A 10,852-nucleotide genomic window follows, 5' to 3' on the forward strand; every position below is an offset into this window, starting at 1 on the left:
TGCTGTTGAAGAAAGACCACCTTCCTGAATGACAGTAGCTATATTGACAGAAGTACTCTTCCATACACTGGGGTTACGCCAGCACACGCCTGACCAAAGTAGCTACGCTGCTATGATTTTCAACGATACATCAAACCTTAAAAATTGGGAAAGTTGCTTTTACCAGATGAAGAGTATTTTTCTTCTTCTCTCACTAAGAAACAGCTGAAAGAATTTTGTTTAAACTTTCCTCACACACACAAATTCACAGGAACAGCATGCAACTGCCAAAAGAACCTGACACACATAGCCAGATGTGTGCATGTTTACAACTTGCCAAAACACTTATTTCTAAAGCAGTAGAACTCAGATAATATCAAATATAATAATTGTAATTGTAACTAACTTCTGGAGTCAATGGATACTGTCCACTATCACAGCACAGTGTTTTTGCAACCATGACTAGAACTGTGACCAGAGCTAGGAAATAAAGTTTCGTAATTTTCTATCAGTACTCCTGAGAGTCACTCTTGTTACAATATGCTTGGAATTTGCATGGTCAGAGAATGAGAAATGAAGGTAAAGGTGCTAAAAGTGAAGCTTCTAGTTCCTACTTCATTACACCATTGAAAAGAACCTGCAGGGGCAGGTGACAATCTCCAGACGTCAGGAACTACAAGAGGGTTCTGTATTACACAGCTGTTGAAAGCTTTAAACCAAAAAACTGATTACATTCAAGCCACAAGGCAGCAAATTTCTAGTACCTGATAATAAAGTGGAACCTCTTATTTACGCTCCCCACAATAGGCATTAAACCAGAAAGTTAGACTTGTCTAAAACTGATGGAAAAGACAAGATGGTAACAGATTCAAGAAATTAATATAACCTAACATATGGGGGCTGTCCAGCACACAAAGTAACTTGCAAACTAATTAGCATATTAAAAAAACATGCATGAAACCTCAGAATCCCAACTGCACAATTGGTAGACTTTAGAGAAGATAATATTTCTGTTCTGCTGGATCTGGGCATCAGCAATGAGCCCATATAACAAGACAGATGCTACTAGACTTCTGGGGAATGGGAAGGAGGAAGCAGAAGTTTTGCTGCCTTCTCCTCCACATCCCAGCCACTCCCAACAACTTTTTCATCTCCACATATGGACTTCTGAAAAGTTGAATCTAATATTCACCCTTATGATAAATGAAGTGGGGGGGGGGGGTAGCTCCCTTTGATGGACACCCAGCCAGCCAGTTAGCTGTAAAATCCCTCTTGGTAGCTGTTCTCAGCTTCCTTTACCTGTAAGGGGTTAAAAGTCCCCCAGGTAAAGAAAAGTGGGCACCCGACCAAAAGAGCCAATGGGAAGGTAAAACTTTTTAAAATTGGGAAAGAAACTTTCCCTTTCTCCGTTGTTCTCTCTGGGTTGCAGGGACACGGAGCAGCAACTCTGTAAGCAGCTTTAAGACAGGTATGATTATAGATTATCAATTCATACCTCAAACTTACTTATCTGAAGCCTCAGGTATGTAAGTAAAATTAGGGAATGTCTTAGAAGATGCGATTAGGGTTATTTCTGTTTAGTTTTTAAGGCTTGTGAACTCCTCTGTGCTAATAACCCCAGATGCTTCTGTTTGCTTGTAACCTTTAAGCTAACCTCCAAGAAAGCTATTTTGGATGCTTAGTTTTTGGAATTGCTCTTTTAAAATCTAGCAAAAGCTTAAGTTCCAGAGGTATTTTCTTCCTTTTTGTTTTTAATAAAGTTTACCTTTTTTAAGAACAGGATTGGATTTTTGGTGTCCTAAGAGGTTTGTGCATGTTGTTTGATTAGCTGGTAGCAATGCTAGTTTTCTCTCTCAGCTCTTCACTGGAGTGGGGGGTGAAAGGGTTTGAGGGTACCTCACAGGGAGGAATTCTCAAGTGCTCCTTCCTGAGTCCAAAGGGGTATTTGATGTTTGGGTGATAGCAGCATTTACCAAGCCAAGGTCAGAGAAAAGCTGTAACCTTGGAAGTTTAATACAAGCCTGGAGTGGCAAGTATTAATTTTTAAAATCCTTGCAGGCCCCCACCTTCTGTACTCAAAGTGAAAGAGTAGGGATTCAGCCTTGACAACCCTCACTAATTCTCAGGACATGGAGGGAGTCCCTGCAACCCAGTAAAAATATTAATATACATGAATTCAATGAAACTGGGAAATATAATTTAGTAAGTGTTTGTTGAGGAGTCTTGCTGCTCAAATTAGTACCGCATAGGGCTATCAAGCAATTAAAAAAATTAATCGCGATTAACTGCACAATTAGTCGCTCTGTTAAATAATTACAGAATACCATTTAAATATTTGTGGATGTTTTCTACATTTTCAAATATATTGATTTCAATTACAACAGAATACAAAGTGTACAGCGCTCACTTTATATTTTTATTACAAATATTTGCACTGTAAAAAAAACAGTATTTTTCAAATCACCTAATACAAGTACGGTAGTGCAATCTCTATAATTAAAATTGAACTTACAAATGTACAATTATGTACAAAAAATAACTGCACTCAAAAATAAAGCAATGTAAAATTTAGAGCCTACAAGTCCACTCAGTCCTACTTCTTGTTCAGCCAATTGCTCAAATAAGTTTGTTTATATTGGCAGGAAATAATGCAGTCCACTTCTTGTTTACAATGTCACCTGAAAATGAGAACAGGCAGTCGCATGGCACTGTTGTAGCCAGTGTCACAAGATATTTACATGCCAGATGCAATAAAGATTCATATGTCCCTTCGTGCTTCGCCCACCATTCCAGAGGACATACTTCCATGCTGATGACGGGTTCTGCTCAATAACAATCCAAAGCAGTGCAGATTGATGCACGTTTATTTTCATCATCATGAGTCAGATGCCACCAACAAAAGGCTGATTTTCTTTTTTGGTGGTTCGGGTTCTGTAGTTTCCGCATCAGACTGATGCTCTTTTAAGACTTCTGAAAACATACTCCACACCTTGTCCCTCTCAGATTTTGGAAAGCCACTTCAGATTCTTAAACCTTGGGTCTTAGTGCTGTAGGTATCTTTTGGAAACCTCACACTGGTACCTTTTTTGCATTTTGTCAGATCTGCAGTGAAAGTGTTCTTAAATTGAACATGTGCTGGGTTGTCATCCGAGATTGCCAGAACACAAAATATATGGCAGAATGCAAGTAAAACAGAGCAGGAGACATACAATTCTCAATACAAAGCTAGAAGCACTTGATATGTTGGGACAGGCACTTGAAAGTCACACAAAGATTGAAGAAAAATTTAAGAAAAGAAAAATCAATCTCCCAGAATTTTAGTACAGATCTTGACTATCTATTCAACTGAAGTGTTAAAATTACCAGGGCTTTGGAGCAGAGCCCGCGGAGCATCTCCAGAGCAGTGGAGCTGCAGGTTTTTGCCTTGAGCTGGAGAGGAGCCGGAGCACAGCTCCAAAGCCCTGAAAATTACACTTAAATAGTCTCTCAGATCTCATCTTGTAGCAGACTAGCACCCATTACACCCCTCTTTGTTAGCAAGCGTTGATCCTCCTAAGAAAGAATTAAGTGGGTTCTGCTGACTCACTAGAGCAGGTGGTACATTACTCCTCATGGACACAGCTTTTATAAAGGATATCCAGAGTGTGAGTAGAGGAGTCCACAGATAAAAGCTACGGGATAGCAAAGCCGGCAGAAACTGTCCCAGTTAAATGTTAGATCAGTGTTAATTTCAACATTAATAAAACAAAACCCCCTGAAAGGTGGCAAGTTTGGTCTGAACTAGCACATGGACTGTGACAGACAGTAGACAGAGAATGGCTCTGTTACTGATTTAACAGCCAAAAGTCTGCTAGGTACTTTATAGACATGGAGGTATCTCCCCCATGCTCCGTGGAATGTCCTTCCATATACTTCTATGGGCTAGGTCTATCCGATTTAAAAATCCAAACTTCACCCTCTCATTCCAGTTTTTGCTGTAGGTCAGTTTTGTGTTCTGGGCAGAGTTTTCTTCATTCAGGAGAAAAGTACAGTGTTGATCTATGGAGAGGAAGCCAATAATATACTTTAACAAAGCTTTAGCTACTATTTTCACCTATTCACTTTTTCCCCTATCTATCTTTCATCCATCCCAAAGCAACATTTAGAGAGGAGTCTTACGCCGGTAACAGATTCCCTATAGGGGAAAAAACTAGGTTACCATGGAATCAGTCAATTAATTTTAACACCTGCTTACTAAGATTGATCAATCATCTTTGATGACTCTCTGCTAGGTTGCTATTCCTCAATTTAGAAAAAAAAATACATGAGAATTAATGGGCCCCAAGACTCCCTAGAGTCTTTCCCTTATGTTAATGCTTTCAATGTTTGCTAATTCAAGTCACTCATTCCCAGAGCTCAACTAATTATAGATCCTTTTCCAGGAAGGAAGGCTTTATTTTAAAGAAAGATCCCAGTTCTTTGTGTATTAAGCCTCACCTTAAAATCCCAAAGAATCCCAACACACTTTTCACCTCTACCAGTCAAGTTGAAATCAGTTAATAGTGCATTTTTAATCTTGTATTCACTCACACACACACTTCAAACACAGAATTCCACATTAAAACAGTATAGGTATGTTCAAAGTAACGACAGAATTCTATATTCAATTAATGTTTTATATACCTCATATTTACATCTTGTACATTAATTTTAATTGCATGTACAATAGTTCAACATGCTTATCAATAACATCTCTTCTCTTGTTTGAAACATTCTCTACAATAATTTTTATTGATTGGAGCAACAAGTGTCAGTGGGGTCACAGAGAATCACCACCTACAAGTGTCACTGTGAAAAACCGAGCCATGGGCTGCACATGTCTACAGCAGACGGTTCTACTTCATAGACAAATGAGAATGGGATAGGCTAGTTCCAGTATAACAAGAAAGCCTCCCCATATTCTGCACAAGTCAGAAAGGCCTTCAAATCACATGGCTGCAAAGCAAAGTTTATGATATCGCTTTCCCACTTCTGCACCAATATTCCAGCTGCTATCTATTCAAGACATTTACAATACACTAATCACCACAGTGTTAAGCACCATGCTAAATTTCACGGCTCATAAGTCATTTGTGCTACCAAATAATGGCAGACTTTATACAGCTTAGAGTAACGGCCAAATTGGGTAAGTCTTTATAGTGCTACATTACTACCACATAGGTTTTAACAGAGTACATTTTTCTTCTCAAAGTAAAGCTATATGGTGCCCAATCTCGATAACTTTTCCAGAACAGTACATCTTTAAAAGCAGTTCTCCCAAATAAGCAAAAAGCTTGTTCTGTAACAAAATCATAATGTTGGCATCAGTGACACTTTTAATTATGCAAAAAGAAAAGGAGTACTTGTGGCACCTTAGAGATTAACCAATTTATTTGAGCATGAGCTTTCGTGAGCTACAGCTCACTTCATCGGATGCATTCAGTGGAAAATACAGTGCGGAGATTTATATACATAGAGAACATGAAACAATGGGTGTTACCATACAGACTAACGAAAGTGATCACTTAAGATGAGCTATTACCAGCAGGAGAGCGGGGGGGAACGACCTTTTGTAGTGATAATCAAGGTGGGCCATTTTTCCTGCAGTTGACAAGAACATCTGAGGAACAGTGGGGTTGGTGGGGGGCTGTTAGTCAGCATCCTTCCCAGGGCAGTTGCTCCAGCGGCGGCGGCACCATCATCAGCCTGGGCTGGTGCCGGAGCCACACGCGGCAGGCAGATTCCTCCCGCGAGGAGCTCGCGCTACGGGCCTGGCGGCGTGAGCGGCGGCTCCGGGCAGACCAAGGGAGGAGGAAGGGGGTGGGTAGGCATCGCACTGGCCAGGCGGTGCCGAGCGGCGATTACAATGAGCCCTGGAAAATGGCTGCTGGGAACCTGTCAGCTGGGACAGCGGCTGGCTGCTCCCCCCCCGTAGGGGGAATGGGGGGCAGATAACCGCTAAGTTAATTGCTTGAATAGAGACTGGGAGTGGATGGGTCATTATACAAAGTAAAATTATTTCCCCATGTTTATTCCGCCCCCGTTCCTCAGACGTTCTTGTCAACTGCTGGAAATGGCCCACCTTGATTATCACTACAAAAGGTCCCCGTCCCCCCTGCCCTCCTGCTGGTAATAGCTCATCTTAAGTGATCACTTTCGTTACAGTCTGTATGGTAACACCCATTGTTTCATGTTCTCTATGTATATAAATCTCCCCACTGTATTTTCCACTGCATGCATCTGATGAAGTGAGCTGTAGCTCACGAAAGTTTATGCTCAAATAAATTGGTTAGTCTCTAAGGTGCCACAAGTCCTCCTTTTCTTTTTGCGAATACAGATTAACACGGTTGCTACTCTGAAACTTTTAATTATATGCACCCAAGAATAGAGTGGATAATGACAAATGCATTCTGATTTTACCAAAACCCCTAAGGACCCAAGTCTTAAACATTGTGCATTTAGCTAAGGAAATGTTGACCTTTTAATATGCAACTAGACCTTCCTCTAGGTGGGGATGGATTCTTAGCATTCTACTGGAATTGAGCAGAGTGCCATGAGGCAAAATGTAACCGTCATGCTTCTTCCCATTAAGTTCACCTGACAACTGCAACTGATGTAAACAAACAACAAATGCTTTAATACTAAATAATCAAGAAAATCCCTCTAAGGGCTAATGCCTAAAGAGATTCTAGTGTCATCAGCTTTAGTAACCCATCAGAGAATATATTCATTAATTACAAGCTTTGGAATTTAATCAAAAGATTAAAGTTTGACCTAGCCCTTGTACTATTAGGATATGCTGTGACTGGCATCAAGCTCAGGATATAGATAATCCCTTTGAAGCAAGGCATTCCTGGCTCTAAAAGCATGTCTACTGCTGATCATCGTACCTAAAGAAGATCCACAGAGGCTTCCCCTCCTGTCATTCACAATCATCCTGACAATTAGCCCATGGTTCCAGGGTTATTGCCCAGTTACAAAACCCCAAATCCTTCACACATGCTTAGCATATCAATTTTAAGTGTAGTCAGCATGCAGATGAAACAGCTTAATATCTCCACCTTTCATATTTGTCCTCCCTTTTCCCAATCAGTCAACAAATCACTAATGGAACAAACACAAGAACATCAAGTTCTCAGGCAAATTCTGCTCTTCCCAGAACAGGTACATTACTTTAGTTCACTTAAGGAACAGTTGCAAGACACGCTGGCTAGAGTGACTTGTTTGCCTGAAAAGTATGCTCACCTGCACCCAGAATCAAACATTTTTTTAACATTCATAATTATTAAAGATAATATGGAAGCCATCTTGTTTAGCTTTCATTTGCCAAAAGAGAAAAACTTTTCCCAAATCTAAATAGGTTTTAAATAATTTAGTTGACAGTATTCTCTCTTTAATTCCCCTGGAAAATAATTTGTGATGTTGCCTCTGACAGATATCAAGCACATTGTTATTGTTAACTAGATATCATATGGTATTTTTCAGCTGTAGATCTCAAAGTGCTTCATAAGAAAGGGTGAGTATAATTTAGCCATATCTGATATGAAAAGAAAACAGAGAGGTTAAGTGATTTGTCTAAGGTCATGCCACAGATTAGTGGCAAACTGGCAGCAGAACATGGGTCACCTCACTCCCAGTCTAGTATCTTGTCCACTGAGCTTATGCTAACTTCCTTTTAAGCAAGCTTGTGGAATGAGCAGAGTGACAGCATTAGACACTCAGTCTTCCATTGTATCCACAGAATAGATAAATCACGAAACATATCAGTGTATCCTTCCCCACACCGTCCAGTCAGCATGTATTAATCCACTTTCAGGAGAGAAAACATAGTTCAGTCTCTTTGACTCATTCAGCCCTGGCAGGGGGATTTCATAAATTAAGCATCACCACCTCAACACCACCTCCTCTTCCCAAAGAGCCATAATTAACCCATGTCATATTGTTCAATAATGAACAGAAAGCATGTGTATATGATGCTAGGTGTGTGTTAATTAATGCCTGTCTTGTTAGACCACTTGAAAGAAGGTTGGTGGGAGGAGGAGTGGAATGAGAGAAAGATTTTAGTCCCCTGAAGGAAAATCATTCAAATGTATTAACATTTTTGCCTTCAGTAGGGAAGCCCCTGGAGACACATGTCATTTTCATAAGGGTCCCAGAGAGGACAGCAGTATTAGACAGACTCTCTTTCCTTAACCTGTGTGTCATTTTAACATTAGCCTTAATAAAAATTTTAAATCTGTATTCATTAGTTCAACATCTGATCCATATCTGCGGGAGAGAGGGGGTGGACTTATGTGGTGGTCCTATTCCATCTCCAACTTCTGTAACCTTCTTCAGTCACACACCCACAAAATCATGCCAGGCTCAGCGAAACACAGCAGGCACCTGTGCAGGAAGGGGTGCGGGGGGGGGGGGGGGAGAATGATCACACATTAAGCAGAGACTTACCTGAACCGGCCCTGGCAATGCTGGCACTGGTCTCCTACCCAGCCCTGGTCACAGAGGCAGGTGGAGTTGACGCACCGCCCGGAGAAGCAGGAGGTCCTCTCGCAGGGCTTGGACTGGGACACCTGGGCACAGAGCACCAGGTACAGGACGCCGTAGACGAGCAGCCAGCTGTTCATATCCAGCAGCGAGGCGGAGACGCAGGAGGACGAGGAACCAGGTCTCCAGACTCCGTGGGGCGCAGGGGAGCCTGCCACCCTCCGCCAGCCGCGCCCCAGGTCCATCTTCGCCGCCGGACGGGCGGCCCGGTACCGACCCCTCGTCCAGCGCCGCCTGCCGGGAAAGCAGCCACCCGACCCGCGCCGGACGGCGGCACGGAGGGAGGCTGCGGGCGGCCCCCACCCGCAGCCGCTGGGAGACCGTCCTGGAGAGAATTAATCCTGTCAGGAGGAGCCAACCCCGCCGCCGCCGCCGCCACCCGTGAGGTAGAGCCCGGCCCTCGCAGCCCCGCTCCCTTCCTCCACCCGGGGGGGGGTGGGGGGCGGCCGGCTCGTGACCGCGCGGTTCCGCCTCACTAGCTCCCCCCTCGCCGCTGATAACGGGACACCCCCATGGGCAGCAGCGGGGAGGCAGCGGCCGCCTCCTCTCCCCTCAGCTGGGGACTGAGCGCTCCCGAGCCCTCCGCCGCATCCCCAGCCCGGCGGCCCGGGAGCGGGGGGATCCAGCCGCAAGCGGAGGGGCGGGGAGCGGTTATCTGCCCGCCCCCCCCACACACACACCCCGTTCCCCCTACACGGGGGGAGTAGCCGGCCGCTGTCCCGGCTGACAGTTTCCCAGCAGCCATTTTCCAGGGCTCATTGTACTCGCCGCTCGGCGCCGCCTGGCCGGTGCGATGCCTACCCGCCCCCTTCCTCCTCCCTTGGTCCGCCCGGAGCCGCCGCTCGCGCCGCCAGGCCCGTAGCGCGAGCTCCTCGCGGGAGGAATCTGCCCGCCGCGCGCGCGGCTCCGGCACCAGCCCAGGCTGATGATGGTGCCGCCGCCGCCGCTGGAGCAACTGCCCTGGGAAGGATGCGGACTAACAGCCCCGCCCTCCCCACACACAGCTGGAGCGTGGGGGTTATTTCACAGTAGCCCTCGGCCAGCTCCCTTGTCCCAAACACCTCTGCCCGCCCGCGCTCCCCATTAAATAAATAAACCTGTGCGGGCGGCTGCCGGTCAAGAGAAACCCCTCCCCTCCATGCTAAAGAAAGGGCTGGGATTGCAATGCTTTCTCCCAGCTACCCTGCTGCTGCTCCTGCTGCAGCTGCTTCACATACGAGACAATCCAACTACCCCACCAGGAGAGCTGAGCATGTGCAGCCGCCGAGCCCCTTAAAGGCACAGCGCGTTGGCTGGGTTTGCACGGGGGCGGGACCACGCACTGCGCGCACGGGTTTGTCGTCTTGTTAAACACGAAGTGAAGCGGGTCTTGCAAACCTTCAGATGAGCACGGGGAGGAGGCTTTCACAAATATTTCCAACCGCTATGACACGCTGAAGGGAAAAACCACACCATGTTTTCTTGTTTCGGAGTGCCCTGCCTTATTCAGGGGCTACTCTTCCTCTTTTATCGCTGGATAGGAAGGAGGAAAGCCATTCTTGTTTCTAACACCAGGGGGGTTTTTTTTGTTTTTTTTTTTAAAAAGGCGGTAACACGAAAGTAAGAGCAAAGTACAGTGACTTTCTCAGTATCAGTGTAATTTTACTGCATTCTTATTTTCCCACATTTTCTAGAATGCGTTCAAAACAAACACCCACCAACTGCAGAACTACCGTAATTTACCATGTTCCAGTCACGATCTCACCCGCACTCCGTCTACTATCCATCTCTCCAATAGTCCAAACTTATGAGCAGCTACAAACCGTAGCTTTTTATTGATTTTATTTAAAGCAACCCACCTTCTTTCCAGCCCTGCCCTGTATAATGTCCTACTCAAAGTTACACCAGCTTGAAGCCTGGCTGAAGTGACTGGCTCACTACAAAAGCAATTTTCCCTCTCTTGGTATTGACACCTCCTCATTAATTATTGGGTGTGGACCACATACACCCTGACTAAATTGGCCTTCAACATTGGTTGGCCACTCATAAGGTAACTCCCTTCTTTTCATGTGCCAATATATTTTTATGCCTGTATCTGTAATTTTCACTCCATGCATCTGAAGAAGTGGTTTTTTACCCACAAAAGCTTGTGCCCAAATAAATGTTAGTCTTTAAGGTGCCACCAGACTCCTTGTTGTTTTTGTGAATACAGACTAAGACGGCTACCCCTCTGATCCTGAAGCCTAGGAAAGGCCATATTAATCACTGAAGCAATGTCTGATTTAGAGTCTGATATTTCTCCACCCTACTGGAGAATTGTAGGACTGGAAGG

The 10,852-nt window shown here is 44.5% G+C and overlaps 1 protein-coding gene across 5 annotated transcripts in view; it reads right to left on the reverse strand.

The window, feature by feature from the left end:
- Nucleotides 1-9,783, reverse strand: part of ATRNL1 (attractin like 1) — a 1,055,790-nt gene extending 1,046,007 nt beyond the window's left edge. For 2 of the 5 annotated variants that reach the window (XM_048857035.2, XM_048857036.2), the window contains exons 1-2: nucleotides 9,639-9,783; nucleotides 8,446-8,866 (exon numbers count right to left, since the gene is read on the reverse strand). In XM_048857035.2, the coding sequence (XP_048712992.1) occupies nucleotides 8,446-8,726 (281 nt within the window). In that variant the 5' untranslated portion in view covers nucleotides 8,727-8,866; nucleotides 9,639-9,783. Of the gene's footprint in view, nucleotides 1-8,445; nucleotides 8,867-9,221; nucleotides 9,473-9,638 lie in introns of those variants that run through there. The other 3 variants (XM_048857032.2, XM_048857033.2, XM_048857034.2) reach the window with 3 other exon arrangements.
- Between the last annotated feature and the right edge of the window lie 1,069 nt (nucleotides 9,784-10,852).

Source organism: Caretta caretta, chromosome 7 (assembly GCF_965140235.1).
Source record: "Caretta caretta isolate rCarCar2 chromosome 7, rCarCar1.hap1, whole genome shotgun sequence".
Taxonomy (NCBI): domain Eukaryota; kingdom Metazoa; phylum Chordata; order Testudines; family Cheloniidae; genus Caretta; species Caretta caretta.